The sequence below is a fragment of the Vigna unguiculata genome, chromosome 7, assembly GCF_037176805.1.
Source record: "Vigna unguiculata cultivar grain cowpea cultivar isolate G323 ecotype 2 chromosome 7, ASM3717680v1, whole genome shotgun sequence".
NCBI classification, from domain to species: Eukaryota; Viridiplantae; Streptophyta; class Magnoliopsida; order Fabales; family Fabaceae; genus Vigna; species Vigna unguiculata.
In genome coordinates, this window is record NC_140798.1 from 7,210,881 (window position 1) to 7,238,443 (window position 27,563).

The following is a 27,563-nucleotide window of genomic DNA, read 5'->3' on the forward strand; positions in this document are numbered from 1 at the left end:
TATACGTTTGTCAACCTAAAACTATATCACAGTAGACTTTCTAATTAAGTTTTCAAACTAAGTTTACTCCTTTAGAAAAAAATTCTATGCAAATATACCAAGTTCAAGCCTTGAATTTAGGAAATGATTGAAACCTATTTCCACCTTTAATTTCGGTTCATGTAAGCCCCACCAATTTCTCAATGGCTAATGCCATCTCACCTAAAATGTTGACCACAAAAAATAAGAGGATATGGTGTAAACTTCCGTTTAAAATACTCATTGTAGCCGAAGAAGAATCCAGGAATCACCAATAACAGTATATATTTACTACAGCATTAAAAGCAGAGTAAGAAAAAAGATTAATCTTTCACCCAATGTTGCACAGAACAACTTTACAAGTGTAACTTTTCAAGCTTAAGCCAAAAAAAAAAGAAACTAAGAAAGCAGAAAAGAAAACTTTAGGGGTGTTGAACCATTGGCTAAAACTTAGTTTGCTAAGTAGGCCAAAATTATTGACATTTATGTATTCACAAGAAAATGGGCAACCTGTGCTCTCCTGAAGCATAGGAAATGATACCTTTTTTGAGTGGTGATATACAGTTTGCCCCATGGAAAGCAGCAGCTCGCAGAATATTAAAAGGTCCAAAGTCAACAGAATAGGCCTTTTGGAAGCCATCAAGGATCGCCATCATCATAATATTGGCTGATCTCCTCTCTGTTTCATACTTCTTTAATAAATTTACCTGCAGCAGAATAAACAAAGATATAACCATATCAAATTTGTATGTACAAAATGATTAGTAGTTCCAAAGTTACTCAAATTTTGGTAAACTTACACATTTACAAAAAATATTACATTTTACTAATATAATTGTTGAATAGTGTATTATTATCTTAATAATCTTGTATACCAAATTTTAGATAGTTTAGACATTCATAGATGTAAAAAGGGGTGACAGTAGAAATTACTAATACTTTAACACTTTAAATAAAGGGGTCAGCAAAAGTCTCAATTTAGTTTTAAAATTTTGTGAAAGAAGAAATTTAAGTTGATAAAATTTAATGTGTACATATAAAGATGTAATTTGCTAGAGCTATATATGAATGGGATAATCTAGGAAGGAAGCCTTTTGGATTCCAACCAGCAATTAATCATACGACCCCGGAACACACAATGCACACATATGACATAACATACCTCTCCAATATCAGTTCCCAAAGCAATCCCCTCTGCAATAATTCTTGAAAGAGAAAATGCATCTCCAAAACCCAAATTAACTCCTTGACCAGCAAGAGGATGGACAGTGTGGGCTGCATCTCCAATAAGAACCACACGTTTTGATGCATAGGAATTGGCATGCCTTAAAGTCAAAGGGAACACCATCCTTTCAGATGCCAACTTGATCACTTTTGGAGGAATTTCAAAGAATTCATTAGTTGATATTGTTGCATCCATTTTAAACCAAGAGAACATGTCTCGAGTTCCTAATAAGCCTGATGTAGGACGAGGTCCATAACCATAATCTAGAGCATAATTCACATCCTTTAAAAATTCTTCCTCAGTAGTTGATTTGCGACTGTTTGACTCTGCTGGGCTCATGGTCCAAACAATATTGCTAAACTTATCACCCATGGGTAAAAGAGCAATTGGACCGGTGGGTAGAAAACGTTGCCATGCACATACATTTTCAGAGGCATGCTCTACTGTGCAGATTATTGCATTCTGAGAGTAATTCCATCCAGTCGTTTTGATTCCTGCTAATTCCCTAACATGTGATTTTCCACCATCAGCGCCAACCTTCAAAACAAGCATCTTTATTAATACACATTAACTTATAACAATAATAAGGGGGTTGGTAATTGTCCTCCAGAACGCAGTTAAGAAAAATTTTGTTACTGTTTACCACCAACTTTGCATATAAACTACTTCCATCACTAAGTTGCAGCTTTGCACCATGCCCTTGAGCAGATGGTGGTTCTACGGATTTTGTATTCTCCTCCACTACAGACATAGAGCTCGTATTCAAAGTCATTGAACTTAATCTCAAAGGATAGATTGTTGTCTTGAAATCAGAATCCTGTCAAGAAGGTTGTCGTTCTCAATGTAATGTAAGTATATGCCCCAAAATGACAAATTTTACTCATAGATAATGAAATACGCCATGTTCTTAATGGGGAAAAAATGGAAGCAGCCAAAACATAGCTAGATTTACTGACTTAATGGTCCTAACATTAAAACATATATCTGAACCAGCAAAACATCCAAGGATATGACAGTATTTCATCCCATTAGAAAAACAGCCAAAACACTATTATTAGTAATATTGAGAGATTATTCTAGCACTCTGAACTGAAATACAAGTGACAGCAAAATAATAAAAGTTCAGACGTTGTAGTTGATGAAGTTCCTAGCAGTTATAAATGAACTGGTCCTATTTCAACCCCGAAAGCTAGATCAATAGAATTTTCCAAGTCTTGTTAGGTTTATTTTGGTAATGTTCCTAGCCATTCTAGGACATCTTAACATCATTTAGACAAAAAAATATCATTTTTGTAAAATAGAATAACATGTCAGGAGAGAAGAGAATTGAAGAACAGGAGCGTGATTGAGAAATCCTATCGGCTTTAATTATGAATGACGATCAGACCCCCCAATTTCGAACTTTGTCCAAGTGGCTAAATGCTTATCATAAAATTACTAACCAAGTAAATTCCATAGTGCGCAACATAGACAGAAAATGCAAATTCATACCTTTACACATGACAGTAAGGCATTGTGGAGCACTTTATTCTCGGCCACACACCTAAGTGATCAAGTTTGCCAATTAGAAATGGAATAGCTGCTTTTGCAAAAGGGGTTTACTTAATGACAGCATGTCCACACTTACCCTAGATAGTCTTTATTTACATCTCTTGCATGATATCTAGCATATCCCAAACCAGTATAATCCCAGACCTGCGATGAGATACAAAACAATTCATGAATTGTTGAATAGAGTCAAAGGGCAGACAAAACAAAATGCACCCACAAGACAACGAGAATCACCGGTCTGAGGCAAGCACAAAAAATATGTTATAAAGGACGTTAGGTGCTTAAATAAGAAACGTGAATAAAATGTTACATTCGATGTTATATATCATTAAGATATTGTTAGTTACAATATCTTATTTTATTTACAATATTATGTGTATATGGACTTGGCCCATATTTTCTTCATTATTCTTCATTATAAATATATCACCCTATGTTACGTGTATTTTCTACACAAGGGGAATTAACCCTATACCTAGTTTTCACTACTTTAACATAGTATCAGAGCCATGGTTAAAACTTATCCTAGTAAGAATTGTTGTTTGTTCGGCCTATTGTGTCACCCGCTATTGAACCATCCATTAATGTCTAGTCCCATAATCGAGATGTATATATGTCAACATGACGGAGTGTGTTAGAGATCTCACATAGACTAGAGATAAGGCGATGTCATAGTATATAAGTGGGTACAAACCTCACCTTACAAGCCAATTTTGTAAGGTTGAGTTAGGTTTAAAGTTAACTTCTTAACATAGTATCTAAAGCCTAGGTTCTATAGTAATTCTATATATACACTTTCTTTTTCGCCACCGTAACAACCACCATCACTGCCGCAACCGATGTCATTCGTCGTCGCAACCACCACTGGAGTTGCCTTTCAAATCGGTGATCACACCACTCAAATCGTCTTGGATTAGCGACCACCACGCCGCCAAAATCACCTTGATAAGAGCTTTCACAAGCCACTTCAACCTTGCGACTGCGAGAGCGTTTCATTCGTGTGTGGCAGTGCATGTCAGACCCTAGCAATGACTACCTGCGTTTGAGTCACCATCCTCTACTCACTTGGATATGGGATTATTGGCTTGATTTGAGAACTTTGTTTTTTTAGGGTTTTTCTCTCCTTTTCATCTATGGCTTCCACGACTTCTACCTCTGTTGTTACCCATGCTTTCGCTGATGATGATTATTCTGCTTTAGTTTCTCAATGTGGTGAGCGTAATTGCTCTCGCAAGTCGAGCAAAGGGCGTCACAAGTGTAAACATTGTCACAAACTCGGTCATAAGATTATCAGTTGTTATGCTTTACTTGGTCAGCCACCTGGATCTGATGCAATAGTCAAAACCATGGTTATCAAACCCACGAGGTTGACTCGCACACCTGTACGAGTCTACGAGTCTGGGCATTGGTCACAAGTTTACTCATTTGTAAACTCATTTATGACTAGACTCGGTTGACTCATAACAGACTCGTGAGTTCAAGAAAGGACAACAAAATTTGTCGTTCGTTTAAATCCAAATGAAAACCCCAAACCTAAATCGAAGAAAGGAGATCTAGAAGCCCAATTCACAAATCCAATAAGTTAATCGAAGAACAAAGCGAAAGAGAAGGTGAAAATACCTCTACTTCACATTTCGCCACCTCTTGTTATAGCTTTACCATAGTTCATATGTCATCCCGTCGTCGTCCATCGCGTTGCAATCCTCCGGCGAGTGGGTGATCTGTTGCGTCGCAATCCTTCGCCAGTCCATTTATCTTCTTTGCTTCGCGTGGAGCTCACCACTCTCGTATTTTTCTGTCTCCCTCCATGCATTATCTCACATATATTAAATATATATTTTGTTTTCCTGATTTAAATTTTTATTTTTTATTTCTATGTTCTAAAACAACAAATTATTTCATTTTTAGTTGAATGACATTGATTTATAATGTCCGGAGGTGGAACTACTTCAAATTTGTGTGATCCCAGTGTTAGTGCATCTTCATTTCCTATACCTAAGAGTAAAAACGCATCAAGAAACAAAACTCAGGACTGACATTAGATGGAAACATTGGATCGAAGTAGACTCTTATGAGTCTACGAAACTCTCACGTGTCTACGTAGACTCTCGAGTCTAATAACCTTGATCCAAAATGATCCTCTCTCCCAACCATCAAATGTGGATCCTATTTCATCTGCAAAACACTCTGTTATTCTCAATGAATTTCTCAAATGGTATGAGGATCTTTTTGTTGGGCTAAATCAATCTATTTCCCTTTTGGACCTTGGATTCTTGACTCAGGTGCCACCGATCATATTATGGGTAATAAACCTTTGTTATCTTCTCTATATTCTACAAGCTATTTACCTTCAATTGATGGATCTAAGGTCTTATCTCATGGTGTTGGTACTGTTAATCTTTTTCCTTCTTTATCAATTGATAATGTTCTTTATGTCCCTGATTCTCCATTTAACTTACTATCTATCATTCGTCTCACTCATTCCCTTGATTGTGTTATTTCTTAATCACCACCACCAAATCCTTATCCTACTATGTGGACTTAGTTACTCTTTTCAACTTATACTTGAATTTAGAGAATAAAACTAAGGTTGACAATATGTCTATAATAGTACATGGTCGGTATATATTAGTGTGATGGAATTAATTGCAAGGATTCAATCTCAGATGCAATAATCTTAAGTTAGCAATAATCTTAAGTTCCTACCTGATTATCTTACTACCACAATCTCTTATAACTTCTCTAAATTTTTTATTTTTAACTTGTAAATGGTATAATTTTAGCTTATGGAAAAACCCATTAGTTTTTTCTTCATATTTTTATGTTAGAAGTCCTTATGGAGAAGCTTGTCCAAACATACCCTTTATGAATTTTGTTGCTATCTTAGTATACGACATTCTCCCAAACAAAAAGACAATCAATCAATGATTTCAGTCCTTTCATGAATAATAGTATTTGAAAATATGTGCAGTGTCGCCTGACTATCACACGAGTTCATTGACTGTTGTTCACATATCTTGAATCTATGACCAATTACATCAACCAAATTTGCTTCTTGCTTTTCCACAATTTCACATTTTTCCCCAAGAGAACATAGTAGAGTGCTTGCAATATCAACATTTGTTTAACCACCAATCTCCATATGCTCCTTATCTTCGAATGGTAAGCCTTCATTTTTTAAGTGCTCTCTAGAGATTGAAGTAAATTGATAGTAGCATCCTAGTGACATTCACATTGAGAGTTGTGGAATTGGCTTTTTCTACTCACAGCAAACGAGATATCTAGTCTTGTTACAACTGGGTAATTTAACTTTCCAATTAACTTCTAATAAGTAATGAATATTATCTAAGCAACCATTCGTTGCTTTATCAAATATCATCTAAAGAAAATTGTCAAATTTATTGCACCACAAATTTGAGAGTTTGTGTTGGCATTGTTATGGAGGCTATAAATATGATTCACACTGTTTTGGTAGTAATTTAGCCATTAAAATTGATATAGAGAAGGCATTTGATACTTTGGATTGGACATATAACATACAGGTGTCATGAGTGTTGCTACTCGACATGCTACAGTAGAGTTGTTTGTGCTTTATTAGTATTTGCACAACATTTGTGTCAATTTCCTAAATGTGCTCCTAATAACTATGCACTTAGAGAATGCATTTCTAGTATTGAGCTATTCACAAGAGAAAATAATAATAGGGTGAATAGGAGAGAGAGAAAAAAAGTTACCTGCATTGCATTAAAATAAGCATGCCTGTTTTGCTCAACATATTTCCAAGCACCAGAATCTAAAAATAGACAAAAAGTTTTTGTTAAGAAAAAAGAGAGTAATAATTAGATTGAAAGCTATGTGTTTTACTACACAATAGAGGATATATATATATATATATATATATATATATATATATATATATATATATATATATATATATTAATATAGATAGATAGAGAGAGAGAGAGAGAAAGAGCTAATTCTTAGACTTCTCCAGGATTTGATGAAGACATTGACCAGTTGATCACTAGAGTCGATGAGGTGACAATCTACTTCAACGTGGCCCTCTCATCAAAAACAATAGTAAATGCAATATGCAAGGCAGTTTGGTTATCACATATCAATGCTATTTGCATAGTCGCTTCAAATTGGAGCTCTTTAAAATTTGCTTCAACCTGATGAACTCACATTTTAATATAGTCACCACCTTGTATTTGACTTTAGCAATGGATCTTACCTTGACATTATGTTTCATAGTCTTCCAATATATTAGGTTTCCTCCAGCCATTACATAGTATCTACATGTGCTTTGTCTTTGTAAATGAGTCCTTTGCCGGTAAAACTTTCGATGTATTGTCAAGATTTAAGTTACAACATCCAAATGATCCTAGAAAGGAGAGCTCAAAAACCGGCTCAACACACTAACTCCAAAACCAATGTTTGGACAAGTGACCATGACGTAATTGTTCTCTTTTCTCCTCCTTTATATATCTAGTAATCATTCTCTTTTCTCCTCCTTTACTAATCCTGCCAACTTTCCTTTTATAGTTGTTGTCGGTCCACAAACACAAGTTTGCAACATTGGCACTAGCCAACCCCTCTCTTCCCTTATTGTTGACTTCGTTCTTTATGTTCTTAATTATCCTTTTAATTTATTGTTTGTCACCCAATTGACCCAATCCCATGATATTATGCTCATTTCCATTAAAAATAATGTTATATTGCATCATCAAATATCAAACCAGACGATCCGCATTGAATGTGAGTCACATGGCCTTCACTATCTCTCAACATTACCATCGTATGTGCATTGACAGCCTTTTCAATGATGATTCATGCACAACTAGGACATTGCAGATTGACAAAATTGTAGAAGATGGAGATGAGTTTAAAACATTTGTCTACTTTAAGTTGTGAGTAATGTTAGTTAGGAAATCATATTCATAAGCTTTTCTTGATAGTCTTATTGGATGAGTTTCGTCTCTTTTATCTTAAGTTCACTCCAATATTCGGGTCATTCTTGTACTATTAACTCATTTGGTTTAAAATATTATCACCTTTGTTAATGATTATTCTAAATGTACTTGGATTTGGTTAAGGAATAATTGATCAGAAGTGTTTTCTATATTTTAAACCTTTCTTTATGAAATCAAAAACACAATTTGGTATATTGAATTGTGTTTTTTCATAATGACAATACTCTTGAATATTTGTCTCAGTAGTTCTAGTAGTACATGGCATCCAGTGGTATTCTCTGTTAAACCTTGTGTCCTCATACTTCTCAAGAACATGGATTAGCAAAATAAAAAAGTAAACATCTTATTGAAACTACTCAAACACTTCTACACTATCATTCCTCACAATTTTTTGGGGCATGCTGTACTTGTCCTAAAGAGCCTTGAAGAATGAAGATTGGATGAATCCTTGAAACTTGAAGAATTAATGGTTCATTTTTGCTCAACCTAGAAGCTTAGTGGTTGATTATGTGTGTCTTGTAGTTATTTAGTCTGTTAAAAAGGAGTTTAACATGTTGAATAGCTTCTGCATATCATCCACTAATGTGATCAACATATCAAATTGGCTGAAATAACAACCAATGACTTGATTTTACTCACTAAAGGAAAATCAATCAATTTACAATTACTTTCAATCGGTTTAATATGTTTGTTTGCATTGTTTATATAGTCTCTCTTTTTATGTGAGATGAAGAAAAGTTTTGAAACTACAAAAACACTGTGGAAAATTTGTTCAACTTTCTCTTAGAGAAAGTCAGAGGTGCTACAATTCGTAAGATCAATTGTGAAGTGTTGGAGCTGTGATTGTCTCCATTGTTGTCTTGAAAGAAGCTTCTTCGTTGGCTAGGGAGAGTTGATCTTTGGGGTTTGATCTTTCTTGTATCCAGCTGTGTTGTTTGGTGCTCCTAGTGTGAGTCCATATCTGCAAGAGAAGTTCTTGTTGTGTTTGTTTCTCGTGTGATTCAAGAAGGTTGTATTTTCTTTTTCAAGAAATTATTTGTAATGATCTTGTAATCTCTTCAAATAATGGAAAGTCAAGTTCAGGTTGTCTTGACTAACTGGATGTAACTCCTTGTGAGTGAACCAATATAAAATTCGTGTCTATTGGCATCAAGAAAGTTTGTATGTTGTATCTCTCATGGCAAATTTGATGTAATTGTGTAATCAATTAACAAATCTATGTGTTGATCGATATCTTGCTTGGTCTTTAACATCAAAGCACTTAAATCTTATATGTAAAGTCTATGCGATATATATTAAGATATACTATCAAATTTTAATGATTAAAATACTCCGATGGTCCTCGTTTTGGTTCAAAAATCTCAAATTGGTCCTCGAATTTTAATTGATCTCAATTTCGTCCTCATTTTTGTAAATGTGTTTTAAATCAACCCTTTTCGTTATCAATTGACAAATGGCGTTTATTCCTGATGATGTGGCTGTTTTGTATATTCTGACATGTCATTCAGTTGTTTTGGCACATGTGTTCTTGGTTTCTCTTTTAAAAATAGTTTATGTTCATAACATTTGAAGCTTAGGGTTTGAAAAGGTTGAGGTGAAGTTGTCTCCTGCGTTCTGATTTGGTAAGATTGGTAATGTCTCCCTCTCATTCTTGCTCGTCCTGCACTTGCAATGGTTGGGAAATGAAAAATTCCAGCGTTTCTTCTCATGGAGGTGCGGTGAGGAGGTTCGATTTAACACCTGTTTGCTATTGCGGTGAAAAGACAATCACGAGAACTGCTAGAACTACTAAGAACAGGGAGAGAAAATTTTTGGGTTGCCCAAAGTTCAAGGTATGATATTTGTTGTTTTGGTGGACATTTTTTTTTCGTATTTTGGTTTTGGAAAACCTAATTTTGTAATTGGTATGTAATTGGTGGTGTTGATTTTTTGTTGGACAGGGTGGAAGTGAAGAAGTTGTTGGCTGCAATTTCAGTCCCTAATTCAGTAATTTAGGGTTTCAAGGACAGGGCTTATTTTAATTATCAGGGTCCACGCACCAATTTTTCAATCCTCAAAATAATGAATAAAGCCACGTCAAAAAATTAAAATGAAGTTAACGTTAATAATTTTAACATTGTTAACGATTGGATTGATTTAAAACACATTTACAAAAATGAGGACGAAATTGAGATCAATTAAAATTCGAGGACCAATTTGAGATTTTTGAACCAAAATGAGGACCATCGGAGTATTTTAACCAATTTTAATATATTGATTTCTCATTTTAATCAGTTAAAATGAATGACCAAGAGTGGTGCGTGATTAAGTTCCTTGGACAATTAACCCCCCGCCCTTTTGGCCTTGATACATTTAGTGTTTACAGTCCTTACAACATATTATGTCATTAACTAGATTTCATCATCTATCATTAATGACCAGGTACCCCACTCTATCCATTTTCATTCCCCTCCCTCTATGTTTATACCTCACACCTATGTTCATTAACTAGATGTCATCATCTATCGTTAATGACCAGGAACCCCACTTTATCCATTTCATTCTAAAAAAGGGTAACCATAATTCTCTAATGATCTTCATCATTGTAGTAAGTATCGTACGATTCACGATACGAATCGTACTATACGATACGATATAGCCCCTCCGTGATACGAATCGTGAGATGTATCGTTTTTACTCCCGAATCGTAAACGTATCGTACGATACAAGTGCGAATCGTAAGAATCATGATTCGATTCACGATACAAAATTACCCCCAAATTAAAACCCTAAATTTTCCCCCCTGCCAATTTTTCCCCCAATTTAAAACCCTAAATTTTTCCCCCTTTATTTTATTCACATTGAAACTCTCTCTCTCTTTGAAACATATTAACGTTAACGAACAAAGTTGTTTTCGACCTCTCGACTCTCGACTTTTCGACTCTCGACAAACATGAGTAAGTCAAAAAGGGAGGTTGACATCACTTGGAATTACTGTTCCACCAAATAGGCTACAGGTTAAATGCAAGTTTTGTTCTCACACTTGTTGGGGTGGTATAGCAAGAATGAAACAACACCTTGCTAGAACAAAAAAAGATGTCATTCCATGTTGTAGTGTCCCTGATGATGTGAAAGAAATATTTGTGAAGATGCTAAAAGGAAAAGAAAAAAAGACAGAGGATGGCAGCTTTGATTGTGGAGAAGAATTAGCAAGAAAAGTGACAAACGGAAAAAATGATCTTCAACAAATGACAATCAATGCATCATATAAAAATAGAGAAGATGTAATTAGAGAAATTTGCAGCTGTATTTATGGCAATGCATTGCCATTTAACCTTGTCAGGAGCCCTCTTTTTATACAAATGCTGAAGGTTGTTGGAGAGTATGGCAAAGGATTAAAACCTCCTTCATATAATGAGGTAAGAGTTTCATATTTGAAAAAAGCTGTGGATAATGTTCAACAATGTCTACAAAAGTATAAAACTGATTGGGAAAAATGGGGATGTACATTGATGTGTGATGGATGGACGGATGGTAAAGGAAGATCATTGACTAATTTTCTTGTTAACAGTCCAAGTGGGACTGTTTTTTTGAAATCTATTGATACTAGTGATGTCATTAAAGATGGGAAGAAAATGTTTGAGTTGTTGGACAGCATGGTGCAGGAAATTGGAGAGGAGCATGTTGTCCAAGTAGTTACTGATGGAGCTTATAACCTTGTGGCAGCTGGAAGAATGCTAATGGAAAAAAGAACCAAATTATTTTGGTCCCCATGTGCAGCACACTGCCTTGATTTGGTTCTTGAAGATATTGGAGAGCTTCCAGTATTTTACAATACTATTAGCAAAGCAAAGAAAATCACCACTTACATATATAGGCATACATGGGTTCTTAATTTGTATAGAAGCTATTCTAATGGAAGAGAATTAGCAAGACCAGCTGTCACACAATTTGCTACTTCATATCTCACATTAAATTGTATTAAGCAACAAAAGAATGCTCTTAGATCAATGTTTGCTTCAGAGGAATGGGCTACTAGTCCACATGCTAACAAAAGTGAGGGTAAGCAAGTTATGAATTTGGTGTTGAGTGATAGTAGATTTTGGAGATCAATCACTTATTGCTTAAAATGTGTGATTCCACTCGGAAAAGTGTTGAGGCTTGTAGATGGTGATGCAAAACTAGCTATGCCATACATTTATGAAGCAATGGATAGAGCAAAGGAGCAAATTGTTGAAAATTTCCAAAAGATAGAAACAAGGTATAAAAAAGTGTGGAAGATTATTGACACTAGGTGGAATTTGCAACTACATAGGCCTCTCCATGCAGCAGCCTATTATCTCAATCCTAGGTAATGCATATTTCACCTAAATATTTCCTACCAAGTACCTATATTTTCGTTCTTCTCATGTCTTCAACTTATTTTTTGTTGTGTTAGATATCACTATGACAAAAATTTCAATCCGGATAGGGAGGTCTTGATTGGTTTATATGAAACATTTGAAAGAATGGTTTTGGATGTTAGCACAAGAGTTACAATTGATCAACAACTTGAAAAGTTCAAGGGAGCTAAGGAGCTTTTTGGAATGTACATGGCAATAGCTACTAGAAACAAGAAACAACCTGGTAATGAAATTACTCTCATTACCACTTTTATATGATTTATAATTTTTAATTACATTAAATTATAATTCAATACTTTTTTTATTTTGATAGCTCTTTGGTGGGAGAGTTATGGAGGAGAAGGTAAAGAGCTACGAAAGATAGCCATGAAAATCTTGAGTCTGACATGTAGTGCAACAGGGTGTGAAAGGAATTGGAGCACCTTTGACCAAGTCCATACTAAGAGAAGAAATAGATTGGAACAACAAAGACTAAATGCTCTTGTCTATGTAAAGTACAATCTCCAACTTGAGTTGAGACAAAAGAGTAAAGAGAAGGGAGAAACTTATGATCCCATATGTTTGTCAGATATTGAATCAGATGATGAATGGATTACAAAAAAAGAAAATCCTTGTTTGCATATTGATTCCTCATGGATGGATATACATGAGTGCTTTGATGATGAAGAGGGAGCTCCAAACAAAAAAAGGAAGAGAGGTAATTATTTCTATTCACAAGTTAAAATTTGAATGTCACCAAACTAGAACTAAACTTTATTTCTTTTTCTTTTTGCTAATATAGGGCCAAGAAACTTAAATGCCAAGACCAATAAAAAAGGAAAATCCATAGTAGGAGATGAGGAGGAATTTGAAGACATTAATGAAGGGGAAGAACTTTCATTAGAAGATGAAGATGACTTAAGTGATGTAGATCTTGGAGATGACGATGATAAAATATGAATGATTTAGACTAGAATGTTTTTTTGTGGTTCTTTAAGATACAAGCAACAACAACACTTATTTTTTGGATGGCTATAATGCAATACTTGTTTAGTAGCATATAGCCATAGTTAAAGGAATCTTAGGCAGCAACCACAATGTTTTTTGGAGGCTGTGTTGCTGAAATTGTGAATCTGTGGTAAAATATACATAGATACAACCACTTTATTTGACTATGAGGTTGTTTTGTTATTAATTGTCTCTTTGCATATTTATATATCTTATATATTTAAGTATATGTTACATTTTTTTAATGTTTATTAATGTTTATGAATCGTACGATTCACGATACAATACGATTCACAATTCAAAATTTAAGCTCTCCGATACACGATACGATTCACGATTCAACTACCATGATTTTCATAGGTTTTTTGTGTTTGTTTACAATTCTTTCTTCAAATTTGTTCCTTCTAATGATGACATGTTGTCACTTTCCAACCATTATCAATCTACCTTCATCACCACTAAATGACTACCATAACTCGAGATGTTTCTCTAGCATATTTTCAGGTGTATCATCTTCATATATGACCTATTGAAAATCTAGTACAAGACTCGTCTTCAACAAATAATAACACAATGGAGGCCATGGCTAATCCTTCCCTAACACTATCATGTACTGAATCCAATCTCTTGAAAATTATTGGCCTTATTCTATATAAAAAGGTACATGTTCTACTTGTAACCCTTCTCCCCACTATACAAACCTTAATTATCACCGACTTTCCACATATATTGCACTTGTTTGTCCTTATTATATTATAAGTCTAAATGAGCTTTCTTATTTATAGTGGCCACAAAAGATGATTGATGAGATGTTACCTTCAAAATAGTGCTACTTGAGAGTTGGTTCCTCTCTAGGTGGAAAATCAATCATTGGGTATTTATGGTTGTACATTCTTAAGACTGAATGGTAATATTGACCAGTATAAAGTTCAGCTACCTGCCAATGGTTATAAAATTGGGCCACGCTTTAGCTAGACAAAAGAAAAATGAATTTCTACATGGTGATTGTTAAGATATATCATTAGATATCTTATCTCTATCTTATTTTCAGTTTCTATTATTACTATTCTTGATGAGAATTTTGGGATTAGCCCATATTTTCTTTATTATAAATACAAGCCCTATGTGTATTTTCTACACAAGGGAGATTAATCTCATACCTAGTTTCACTATATTTAATATGATATCTAGAGCCTAAGGGTCTTTAAGGAAAATTTGTCACCTCTGTCACTAGATCCACTGTCAGAGCCGCCTTCCGCCACCAACGGTGGCGGCCAACTGTGGGGATTGGTGGCAGCAACAGCTGGCGGTGGTGGCTAGCAGTGACTGCAGTACCGTGGTGAAAGAATAACGTGCTTTGCTCTTTTGGGTTAAAGAAAAGTAAGAAAATTTTAGGGTAAAGAAATTTTACTATTGTTGTTGCAGTAACTTGGGTGAAATAATAAAATCGAGTAAAAGAATGAGAGTGAGTGAAGAGAAATCTGCACAGGTTTGTTTAAATAAATATTTTAATGGGCCAGGCCAAATTTGTTAAACACTAGAAGAAGGATCAATTTAGGGTTTCAAGTTATCTTCTTCGTCCCACAATGTTGCCACTGCAATTCTTCACTTCTATGCTCTTTTGTTCATGATCATGATTTTTGTTTTTGGGTCCGATTTTTTCGCCACAACCGCTACGCCGACGACACCCGCCATGCCAAAAGCGGCCGCCATGAAAAAACCGATTCACCTCTGCCTTGATGTGGTAGAAGGCTGGGAAACTGTTACCGGTTTTCGCCATAGCCGAAATTTAACACTGCTCTCAGAAAAGGGTTGTTGTATGGTTCCAATAACCATACCGGAGTGGTTTGTTATTTAGATGCTGATTGAGCAAGGTCTGCTTCTGATAGAAGATCTACATCCGGATATTGTGTCTCCATTGGTGGTAACTTGATCTCTTGGAAAAGCAAGAAACAAAGTGTTGTGGCAAGATCTAGTGCAAAAGCGGAATATAGAGCTACGATCTCAGCCACTTGTGACCTTGTTTGGCTTAAGCAATTGCTTAGAGAGTTATAATTTGGAGATGTTACTCAAATGACACATGTATGTGACAATCAAGTTGCTCTTCATATCAGTTCTAATCCTATCTTTCATGAGAGGAATAAACACATTGAGATTGACTGTCATTTCATTCGAGAAAAGATTGTATCTGGAGACATAAAGACTGAGTTCGTTAACTCAAGTGATCAGTTAGCAGATATTTTCACTAAGTCTTTACCGGAACCGAGAATTGGTTATATTTGTAACAAGCTTGGTACAAACGATTTGTATGCACCAGCCTGAGGGAGAGGGTTAAGATAGATCATTAGATATCTTATCTCTATCTTATTTTCAATTTCTATTATTATTATTCTTCATGTGTATTTTGGACTTAGTCCATATTTTCTTTATTATAAATACAACCCTTATGTGTATTTTCTACACAAGGGAGATTAATCTCATTCTTAGTTTCACTATATTTAATAGTGATCATGGTGAAGTCTACATGGAGCAACCTCTTAATTTTGTTGTTCTAGGGGATTTGTCTAATATGTTATGTCATTTATGTTGGTCCCTACATTGTGGACGCTTTTGGACTATTATCGGCAATTTGAGATGTACGAGGTGATGATAATCATCCTCCCCAAAGATGTATCTATCTCATTGTATATATGGATGGTGTTGTTACCACAGACAGAGATAATTAGGATATTGTACAACTAAAACAATAAAATAATAACTAATTACCTCTCACTTATAATTGATTTTCAAATTTATTTTTTAGTTATAAACTTTGTTTGGAGATTAAATTATTTATTTTTATCTAACTAAGCTACACTCACCTTTAGGAAATCATTGATCAAAGATGGAGCAACTAATTGCATAGGCCATTGCATGTTGTAGCTATTATCTTAATCTCATATTGCACTATAATGCTAAATTTAAAGTTGATTATGAAGTGAATTATGGAATGTATGATCGTTTGGATAGGTTGGTGGGAGACATTGATGAGATCAACAAGATTGATGTTCAAATTGAGAGTTTCAAGAAAAAATAGGGATTTTTTGGCAGTCTAAGACCTGCGATTAAACCAAATTCTAGCACAGTGCTTGGCATCATATGGTGATGAATATCCAGAATTACAAACATTTGCTATCAAAGTATTGAGTTTGACTTATACATCATCTAGTTGTTAGTGTAATTGGAGTGCTTGAGAGGATAAGAATTAATCTATGAAATTAATGTTATGACTATTTACCTATACCACCTAGTAGTAGTCTGTATGATTTTATAACATTGATGATGAATGGACTATGGAGGACAATGAGGCAAATTCAACTTTGGATGGGAAACGATAATGATAATGGCTTCACTTTGAATTCTGTTTATTGCTGTCCACTTCGGTATAGAAGGATTTAGTAGGCATGTTATATTATTGGTTCATATGTGTGTGCGTATGTATGTATGTATGCATGCATACACACACAAATATGTAAGCTTTTAAATGTGTAAAAATATCTCATCTTTCACATTTACTTTTGTCCTTTTTCTCTAATACAAGTTTTTCCATTTCTAACAAACAAACAAGATAAAAAAATAAAGAATTAGATTTTGAAACGACAACTATAGTGATTATTGACTAACAAACCTAAGACATAATACCTCGGAGAAAAGATATGGAAGCAGGAGTTACTGTACTGACTCTTGGATCAGGGGGATCTTCCTTCTTGATGTGCAAGCCACTACTTAGAGCCGGATTACTATCAACAATTGCAACGTTCAACTGCTTTGTCATTGGCATACTTGCTGGAAGAACAAAATAATTGACCAGATTTTAAGTTATAACACATTCTCCAGCATCATCATCATCATCAATAACATTACTATTTGGTGTCTCTCTTGTCTTAATGAGTGTTTGGACAAAAGTTTATTTTAAGGAAATAGTCACTTTTCTAGACAGCTTCTAGAGAGAGCTTTTAAAAGGAAAAAAGAAAATTCTAATAGTGTTCCTGACATCACCTTCTATTTTACTATTTCCACCTCACTCATCGCCATTATCATTCTTAGCCCACTTCATGGCAATATAAAGAATACAAATTAGAGGCAAATAGATGAAAACAAGGATAGTAGGATACAATATTGAAGTGCAAGAACAAAAACACAATTTGTCACAAATATATGCAAACTGTAAATGCAAGCTTCAAATCTAATAGGCAGTCTTTTGAATGACAACAAGTGAACAACGTAGAGCCATATTCTCTGTAAATGATCACAAATAAATGGACTATCGGATAAATACATGCTATAATGCTCTCTTTGATAAAACTGGAGTTACCAAATACCAAACCTTTACGGTGATTAAGATGCACTGAAGTAATATCCTAAAAGCCTAACCATTCAATTTTAATTTTTCCTCGAACCTTACAAGAATAAAATCTAATTATGATTAAAAGTGCTGCACAAAAAACATAAATTACTTTTAACAATATCTCAAAATGAATGACTACAGGTGACAAATTAATATAATTTTATGATAAAGTGGTGATTAGCAATCCATTGACATGGTTTGGAACAACCAAACCGGGCTATAACAAATGACCAAGGATGGATCCGAGTACGCAGAATTCTAATTAAAGCATATATCAATAATGTAACAGATTGTCAAATATTTTATGGATCCGGATCAGAATCAGTTCAATAGTCACCACAAATTTAGATAGAAAAAATATGTGGAACTTTTATTCTAGTCAATTCACCTGAGATAAGGAGTTAAATAGATGCAGATTGACAAAAAAATTAAACTCGGTCAAGACATGATTAAATGACGAATTATGCTAAAGCTTAACTATCGTCAGATATCGAATCAACAAAAACTATGACTTAGACACACCCAACTCCATGCAGATTATTACCGACCTAAGAAACAAGCAAGAGCCATGCCAACCATCCCTCCTCCAACAATAGCAATATCATACTGTGGAATAATTTTGCTAATAGTCTGCTTCTTCTCATGCTCCTGCAAATTTTCAAGAATATGAATAGGGCATTTTCATTTGATATTCCATAGTGGAAATGATTATCTTTCAATATAAACTAATATAATAATGTGAAAATGCATAAAGGTGCGAGTACGGGATATCATCACATATGACAAAGATTACAAAGAAGTTGAGGACTGAGTAATCACAGTCATTACTTTAATCAATGTAACAAGAATAAACTACTAAAAGTAAAGGTAAAAAATATAAATTAAAGATACGATGCTACTCATCTACAATCCTCATCAACTTAATAAAAGAAAAGAATCGTGTCACAATTTCTCCTTGTTGTGCTTGATTTAGCCAGAGAGCTTGTTGTTCAAGGAAGAAAGGACAACTTGCCGAACACAAAAATGATTCCAGTCGGAGTTAATTCATAGAGTTTATTGATCACATCAATGAGGATACTTGTCCAACTTAATAATGATAAAGATCGGTGTTAATGCAGAGAGCTCCTCGCATGGGGGAGCGACGGTACGTTGCTCAACTTTAGTGTTTCCTTCTGGTTTGCAGTTGATTTGGCGTCAAAAGAATTGGAGCAAACACGGTGGTTGGAAAGATAACTGATTAACATCATAGGTTGTAACCAAATAGTCATGAATATAGCAAGATTCAACCTAGTGAATACCTATGTGGAAAAATCCAAATGGCTGTTTCCTCAGAGAAAATGGGGCAGCCTAGATTCTGAAGAACATTGGGAATTCTCCAAATCTATTCTACAGTAAACAGAATTTCTTGGATAAGAAAATTCTTTTAGCTTTTACGTTGACAAGTATTTATTCTAGGTGTGGGACTCCCAGAACATATCTAATAATATTATCAATGTTAATATATAAATGGTGATAACACTTCAGCGTTAACATACTTCAAAACTATCATTCCCACATGCAAATCAATTTGTTTAGCCTAATCAATCATCTCAAAATCAATTCTTTCCGCGTCAATTCTCTCAAAATCAGTGCTACCAATACCTAAATAAACATTCCCTGAGTTGGTAAGGGGTCATTGCCCAGAAATTTGGTGGAGAGATCTTGCTTTTATTTGTGATTTGAAGACTTAGAGTACTAGTAGAGAATCTTTGGTTGGGTTTCTGGGTATTACAATGATGTGAATTGGAGACCAGCTTGGGACCAATGATGAGAAAGGCCAAAGACATTTGAATCTGTCTCAAGTGCTTGAAATGTTCATGGTCAGGATTGAAAGGTTTTCATGGTCAAGTGGAGTACTAGTTGCCAGATATGCTTGTAGAAGGAGATGGGAAGAGCTTTCATATCTTGCTGTTTTTCCTTTCTGTTCGTAAATTTGCTACTTGAAACAAGAGCTTGCAGCATAAATGAGAGGATTAAAGGAATGTTGTATGCTGTCTTTCTATTTTATTACCCAAACCAAAGGGTATTGCGTCTTTATGGTATTAATAATTAACAATACAGCAGCAGGCATCAGTAAGATAGAGAAAAGTGAGATGACCTCTATTTTAAACATTTTAATAAAAACTAAAATGTAGACTACACATATAAGTCACAGTTCACCTAGACATCACTTTCCATCTAGGAACATGTAATTTAGTCAAAAGAATGAAAGACGACAAACAAAAACGAACACCACAAATTAAATTAAAATGAGAAGAATGTGAACTGGGAAGTTTAGAGAAATAAAATAGATCAGAACAGAGGGAAAAAAATGTTATATACAGTGTAAAGTAACAGAGGTAATTTTGTGGAATGCCCAAGGAAGAGGGTTTCACATCCTAATTTTGTTTCTGAAGCAAACCTTTCATCAGAAAATAGGGGAGAAATCACAATTCAACCCCACAACCCTTAAACAAATGTTACTATAGTGGTAAAAGTGGGATTTTAAGAACCATATCAAGGTGGCGCTACTACTATAGCCTAAAAAGGCCATTATTTTAGCCACTATGAGCACTACTGAAAACGGCTCCACACCACTATTTGAATCACATAGAAGTCTAGGGCTACTACACTGCATTACTCCTCCAAAGTGCTACTGCAACTATAGCACACTATTGATTACTCATTAAATAAATATTCTGGTCCAAGGTATTATTCTATAGTACGTTTTTGGATGTTGGTTATTGATAAAAGAACAAAAAGTATTTGAAGCCCTCCCTTCTCTGTTGTCCCAGACATGCTCCTTGAGATCCCAATTGTTTCTCAGCAGTTTTAATGTAATTCAAATCTGAATTTCCAGTAAGATCAAAATGGGTTCTCCTGGAAATATTCAATTTTCTGTTATAATAAAAGACAAGTACCAACTATATTGCTCGAAACTTTTCAAAATGTTACTCAAAACAATTATGCCAAACTCAAATCCCAACCAGATTCTGTAAAACAGTGACTATAAAATTACAAACCAAAACTGATCATCACCTGAAAGCTCATCAAGATGCCATCAAAGTATCCCATGACTACAGAAAGCCTTAAGTAAATCTAGCCCACAATATGTGATTGTTCCCTAGAAGTATTAAAGGAAATAGGTTGCATCTTTCAATGAGTATTAGAGGAATCTTCCAAAGAAGAAACCTGGAGCTGTATCAACAAGACAGGGTTACAATCTTCAAGAATATCCACACCAAACGGACAATTTAGAAACACAATAATCAAGCCCGTTTTATCAAATTATATTGCTAAAATTTGTAGTTTCCAAAATCTATTGCAAAAATAACTATCCCCGTATTGTTCTAACACTATGTAAATGAATTCAATTTCGTACACACACACACTATAAAAAACTAGAAAAATATAATTATTCATAATGCTATGTTGTATGCTTACATTGGACGCCTCCCCAATAGCGGAACCACCAACTTTCACACCCTCAGTACAAAAATACTTTCTTGGAATTTTGAGGGCACAGACGTTTGAAATAGTCTTCTTCATCACCCTATTACATCAGTTACAGAGTCACAGCCCAACACAGAAGCTCAAATAGGAAGATAGAAAAGCACAATAAACACTATAAACCACATTCTCATGCTGGCATACGAAGAAACAAGAGTGATTGAAATATCCGAAAAAATCATTCATACCTGTTCATTGTGTGAATATGGAAATGGTGGAATACAAGAAGAAGGATGAAGTATTTGGTATTTACGGAATTGGATTTCAGACCATGGGAGGGGCTATGCTGTGCTTTCGAATCGAACACACGTGGGATACACTGCAAAATCGCGTTAAAGAAGAAAAATGTGAAGCGCTTAATTGCGTTGCTGCAAATGAAACGTGATTTTGCTTTTCTCTTTTCTTGGTTAAGAACTTGGTGTTAATTTTACGCTTCATCTCTCACTAATCTTCTTTTGACGAATTTTGTTACCTAATTTTTTTTAACATTTTATTAATAATTTGTAATAATTTTTACATCATGTTATCTATCTGTTAAATTTCTAACAATGATTTTTGTCGAAAAACAAAACTAAAAAAAAGGGCATTATTTTATTACCAAATTTTGTAAAATAATAATATTGTATTAATCTTATTTTATTCTTATTTATTTTCGTACCACTTTATTAGAAAGTTAATAAATTAGTTAAATACATAAATGTTTATGGTATGTGAGAGTCCCTTTTTGCTTTTTCTTTTTCCGAGAACCCTCTTTTTTTTGCCACAAAACAACACTTCACTCTCACCTTGCACTCTTTTCCCTCTCTATTTTCTCTGCCTTATCTCTACCAAAAAGGAGTCTGAATTTCTATCCAAAAGTCTGAATCATTCTCTTCTGTTGCACAAATCAGACTTGAGGCTAGTTCAGGACCTCGAAGCACCCGATCCTCCTTATTCCTTGTTAAGTGGAGGCTCATTATTAGAGATTTTCATATCTGATGATACTTATTTGAGTTAAAAGTTGACAACTAGAATTCGATTTCTAAGCACTTTGTCATAGCCGGACTGTCCTTCTTAAAAGCTTAATATATAAATGAAAACAGATGATTTTTATATCAAACGTGTTTGTAAGCTAGTAGTTCAATATAATATGACCAAGATAGTTAAAGGGAAAAAGGGCGTAAAAGTTTGTTATTCTTATAATGTTGAATTTAATTTTAGGCTTAAATATACATTTGGTCCCTATTTTTGTTGATTTTATTGAATTTGGTCCCTATTTTCGTTTTATGTTCAATTAGGTCCTCATTTTCGTCAAATTGTGGTCAATTTGGTCCTTTTCACTAACGGTGTTTAAATAGTTAACGTTTTTGAACAGTATATGCCACGTGTCAGCTCCTGATTTTTTTTTTATTAATTTTTTAATTTTTTTTTAATTTTTATTTTATTTTATTTTTTAATTTTTTTAATTTTTTTTAATTTCAAAAAATGGTCCACGTGTCAAGTCACGATTGTGCCACATGTCAATTTGTGGTAGTATTATTTTTTTTGTTCAATTTAGTCCCTATATTCATTATTTTTGTTCAATTTAGTCCCAATTTTTATTAAAACAAATCAATTTTGTCCTTTTCAAATCGACACTAAATTTAATATCTTTTATACAAATTATATTAATATCTTTTCTAAAATTGACCTTTAAATTTATTATTTTTTAAATTTAATTATAAATTATTAAATTTAATTATAAATTGAATAAATTCTTATATTTAATTTCTAAATAGAATATAATTATTTAAAATATTATAAGAATATAATTATTAATTTTTTTTCTAATATTTATACTCTAAAATATTTTTAAAATTGATATATAAAAATGTTTTAAATATTCAAAATATTTTAGAAAAATAAACTAATATTTGTAAAATTAACATTTACATATAAAATATTTTAGATTTTAATATCTAAAATGCAATAAAAATATTAAATATTTTAAATTTAAATGTAAATTTTACAAAGGTTAATATATATTTTTAAAATTTTAATAATTATATTTTAATTATATTCTATTTAACAATTGAATCTAAAAATTATATTCAATTAATAATTAAATATTACAATTTATAATTAAATTTAATAAATAAGTAATAATAATGTCAATTTTAAAAATTAAATGGTTTTATTTTAACAAAATTTGGGATTAAATTAAACAAAAATAACGAATATAGGAATTGAATTGAATAAAAATAACGAATATAGAGACTAAATTGAACAAAAAAAAAAGAATACTAGCAGAAACTAACACGTGGCACAAGTGTGACTTGACACGTGGACACTTTTTCTGAAATTAAAAAAAAAATTAAAAAAATTAAAAAAAAATTAAAAAAAAATCAAAAAAACTAGGAGCTGACACGTGGCATGTACTGTTCAAAAACGTTAACTATTTAAACACAGTTAGTGAAAAGGACTAAATTGACCACAATTTGACAAAAATAAGGACCTAATTGAATATAAAACGAAAATAGGAACCAAATTGAATAAAATCAACAAAAATAGGAACCAAATGTTAAGCCTTAATTTTACTTGGTACAATTAATATCAAGTAAAAACTTGGTTGTTTGGGAAATTTATTTCAAAAGGATAGGGGTGGGGTTTATAAGAAGTATTTACTATTCTAGTTTTTAATGATTAGCAACCTGTGTTTTTCTTGATATACAGTTTGAAATCTTAAAATATGTGAAATGTTCAAAATCTGGAACAGTCTTGCTCGTAGCTCCTTAAATTGATCTTTATTCGTATATTTCACTAAGCTTGGAAATTGCAATTAACTTTTACAGGCTGGAATGGGTGGGGGAACCGGCACAGGTGGAGCTTCAATCATTGCTGGTATAGCAAAGTCAATGGGTGTACTGACGGTTGGTATTGTCACCACCCCTTTCTCATTTGAAGGAAGAAAGAGAGCTATTCAAGTCCAAGAAGGAATTACAGCCTTGAGAGATAATGTAGACACACTTATAGTTATTCCAAATGACAAGTTACTAACGGCAGTTTCTCAGTCTACCCCTGTAAGTCAAGCATTCAATTTGGCTGATCATATTCTTCGACAGGGTGTTCGCGGCATATCTGATATTATTACGGTATGAAATATTGTTAGCTATCTTTGAACGCTAACACTTGCATTGCTATTTTCCTTCATATTTTTGTTCCTATGAAAAATTGATTGTAAAGATGTAAATGCAAAAGGGTGAATGAAAAGGGTACGTTGCAACCTTATAGTTTGTTGTGCTGACATCTGTTTTGTGGTCTTGAAGGCTTGAATATGACATTGGACACAGATAAGATACAACAAAGTCAGGAGAAATATGATAAATTTTAAAAATCACTGTTTATGTCTACAACACAACCGTAATACATCTAAAATTGACGTAAAATACTTGTCTTAAATATTGTTATAAAATCATGTACAGGTCAGTGTACAATAATAAAATTGTCCAATTTATCAAATTATTATATCATCTGTGTTGGTATTGAAGTTTGAAAGTACAAGTAAAATGCAGCTAGGAGTATTCAAGTTCTCATGAAGTGTCTGTCATGACTACATGTTTAACATGAATATGACATGACATGACTACTATTTTGAAGTATTTGTTTCCCTGTTTTTGACTACAGGGCACAAAGTTGTTTGACAGGTCGATTTAAAATTGTCAGAACTCAGTCAATTATTTGTTTGATTATTTTTTCCGCATGAAATCATATGTTGATAAAACAAAAACTGGCCATCCAACTTGTAGATTGTTCTGATTATATATTGGGTCTGTTTGTTTGTGCTTAAAGAAAGTGATTGTAAAAAGGAAGAAAACTGTTTGTTTACAAGCAACTAAAAATCTGGTTCTACTTTTTAAAATAAGTTCACCCAAACTTATAAAATTGCTAATAAATGACTATTTTATTAAAAAATGTACTTTTTTCTTAAAAAAATGTTTGAACAAGCAGACCAATTGTTGATTCTGCCCATGGTTTAAAATTGATTATATATTTCTGTAAAATCTTTAATATTCATTGTCTTTACTAAATTATTGCAGATACCAGGGTTGTGAATGTAGATTTTGCTGATGTTCGAGCTATCATGGCCAATGCTGGTTCTTCACTAATGGGGATAGGAACTGCAACTGGTATGTATGGATAGCTGTGTCAGTTATATCAGTTAGTTATCTGAGATGGTTTGATTAATGCACCTTGCCAATATATAAATACGAACATTGATGGGGAAGGATATATGTTGTCATTTTGTAAGAGAGGGCCTCTTAGCCATTGGTTGGTGCAGATCCCCGAAGTTCTGCATGTTAAACAGATTTCCTTCTGCAATACTTTTGTTAAGTAATTTTTCTGTACCTGTTCCTTACATATTTCTAAGGTTGCTTCCTCATTTATATAACTAACTTATTTCACAGTATATTCTATGATAATGCAAGTATATTCTGGTTGATTGAATACAATTTTTAACCTTTTCTACACTTTCTGTTTTTCCTTTTTGTAATATTAAAGTGCAACGGCATTGTGTTTCGATTTAGCCTCCTTTCTGTCATTTTATTCACACGAATTTTGAGTACATTATAATATTTTGCTACCTATCTTATTGAAATTTATTATGTGGCTTCTTATGTGTTTAAGGAAAATCAAGGGCAAGAGATGCTGCGTTAAATGCCATCCAATCACCTTTGCTGGATATTGGGATAGAGAGGGCAACTGGAATTGTTTGGAACATAACTGGGGGGACTGATCTGACCTTGTTATGAACCAAGAACAATTCATGCACCTTAGGATCCCTATAAGCTATTCAATAGACATGTTGTCCAGGCTCTTGGTCGTCCTTAGGGGCTGTAACCTGCGTAAGATTTTATTAATATGGTCATAATTATCATAATATCTTCTGAGACACCTTAGCTCGTTCAGTTTGGCTTGAAATTTGTTAAACATACTTTGTATGTTTTTGTTTGCTTCCATGTTGTTGGGGGGTAAGAAGATTGAGTATGTTTCTTTTACCTAGGTGGAACCCTCGTACTTTACTGTTGGAGTATTTCACATCTTCTTAACACCTTTGAACACATGCACATTTGAGTATTCCTTCTCGGATACTGCACAAATTAGGGAGTTTCTTGCTTGGGAATTCAGCAAGTATCCCTGCTCCTAATCATCAATCCTCAACATCTTTTGGACGGGCTCACTGTTGGGTATTGGGCTCCCTTCCTATGTGGAGAAAAGGCCCAAAATTTGAGAAGCCCATGTCTCACTTAAACCTAGTGGAGAGGAGGCTATAAAATAAAGAGAGAGGCAGAACAATAGAGTCAGAATACACTGAAAGCCCTAACACATAGAGGGAGAGGTAGAGGAAAAATTCTGTTCACGTTTTTCATAGAGCTGTCGCAGTAAATTCGGCGCTGCGGATTCGTTCACCGTTGGATCGGGCTGAAATTTTTACAGCAGGTTCGGAACTCATTGCTCTTCATTCTGACCGGTCGGATCTTTGATACGAGGTCTGAGTTGGGAGATATTAATTTCGCACTGCAGCAGTGATTTGTAGAGGTTTTCCCCTCTTGTTCTTCTCTATTTGAAAGCTTTGTTGCTTTGTTATTTGGTTGGGTGTTGGCACTAATTTGTGCTATTGATTGAGACTCTTTTGTAATCTTGTTGATCATAGTGGAGCTATTTCTTTGGTCTGGACGACTCGTGGTTTTTACCCTTGATTTGAGGGGTTTTCCACGTTAAAAATCTTGGTGCCTTTATTTGTGCTTTTGGTGATTTATTATTGCTGCTCTTTGATTATTGCTCCTCATAGATTCTTGCAAGTTAGGGGAAATTATATCCGCTGCATTCTCTGGTATATTGTTTATTGTTGTTTTCCCCATCAGAGTGGTATCAGAGCTCTTGGTTGGGCTATATTTACTTGCTTGAATGATGGAGGCAAATGCAAAGATGGTTGCTTTGAATGGTACAAATTATCATTTGTGGAAGGGCAAGATGAAAGATTTATTATTTGTCAAGAAATTGCATCTTCCGGTCTTTACTACACAGAAGCCAGATTCTATGTCTGAAGAAGAATGGGACTTTGAGCACCAACAGGTATGTGGTTTTATTCGGCAATATGTTGAAGATAATGTTTATAATCATATTGCTAATGAGACACATGCCAGAGCTTTGTGGGAGAAGATTGAGTCTTTGTATGCTTCTAAGTCGGGCAATAATAAATTGTATTTGTTAAATTGCTTGATGAATTTGAGGTACAGGGAGAATTCTTCTATTTCTGATCACTTAAATGAGTTTCAAGGGCTCCTAGATCAATTGTCAGGAATGGGCATAAAGTTTGATGACGAAGTTATGGGATTATGGTTGCTTAATACTCTACCAGAGTCTTGGGAGGTATTTCGGGTTTCAATTACAAACTCTGCCTCGAATGGTGTTGTTTCTTTTCAGATGGCAAAGAGCGGTGCTCTTAATGAAGAGATGAGAAGGAAGGCACATGGTTCTTCATCTCAGTCTGA

At 34.0% G+C, this 27,563-nt stretch overlaps 3 protein-coding genes across 5 annotated transcripts; 2 read left to right on the forward strand and 1 right to left on the reverse strand.

Annotated features, from left to right (window-relative positions):
- Positions 1 to 286: 286 nt before the first annotated feature.
- LOC114192363 (uncharacterized) lies at positions 287 to 21,453 on the reverse strand. 3 transcript variants are annotated; one of them, XM_028082064.2, is made up of 10 exons: positions 21,240 to 21,451; positions 20,986 to 21,094; positions 18,072 to 18,171; positions 16,818 to 16,961; positions 6,529 to 6,587; positions 2,871 to 2,938; positions 2,735 to 2,786; positions 1,887 to 2,060; positions 1,181 to 1,780; positions 287 to 725 (listed from the first exon to the last, which is right to left on the reverse strand). In XM_028082064.2, the coding sequence occupies exons 1-10, from the start codon at positions 21,245 to 21,247 to the stop codon at positions 510 to 512; spliced, it is 1,530 nt and encodes a 509-aa protein (XP_027937865.1). In that variant the 5' UTR covers positions 21,248 to 21,451; the 3' UTR covers positions 287 to 509. The 3 variants fall into 3 exon arrangements, with proteins under 3 accessions (XP_027937865.1, XP_027937866.1, XP_085532224.1); XM_028082065.2 differs by lacking the exon at positions 21,240 to 21,451 and adding an exon at positions 20,581 to 20,739; XM_085676098.1 differs by lacking the exon at positions 16,818 to 16,961 and having other exon boundaries at positions 21,240 to 21,453.
- LOC146884580 (uncharacterized) lies at positions 7,385 to 13,685 on the forward strand. The gene is made up of 4 exons (XM_085676099.1): positions 7,385 to 12,097; positions 12,185 to 12,372; positions 12,463 to 12,846; positions 12,931 to 13,685. The coding sequence occupies exons 1-4, from the start codon at positions 10,812 to 10,814 to the stop codon at positions 13,086 to 13,088; spliced, it is 2,016 nt and encodes a 671-aa protein (XP_085532225.1). The 5' UTR covers positions 7,385 to 10,811; the 3' UTR covers positions 13,089 to 13,685.
- Positions 21,454 to 23,867: 2,414 nt separating the features above from the next.
- On the forward strand, positions 23,868 to 25,820 carry LOC146884581 (cell division protein FtsZ homolog 2-2, chloroplastic-like). Its single transcript, XM_085675627.1, has 4 exons — positions 23,868 to 24,161; positions 24,694 to 24,713; positions 25,114 to 25,196; positions 25,696 to 25,820. The coding sequence occupies exons 1-4, from the start codon at positions 23,868 to 23,870 to the stop codon at positions 25,818 to 25,820; spliced, it is 522 nt and encodes a 173-aa protein (XP_085531753.1).
- The last annotated feature ends 1,743 nt before the right edge of the window (positions 25,821 to 27,563 follow it).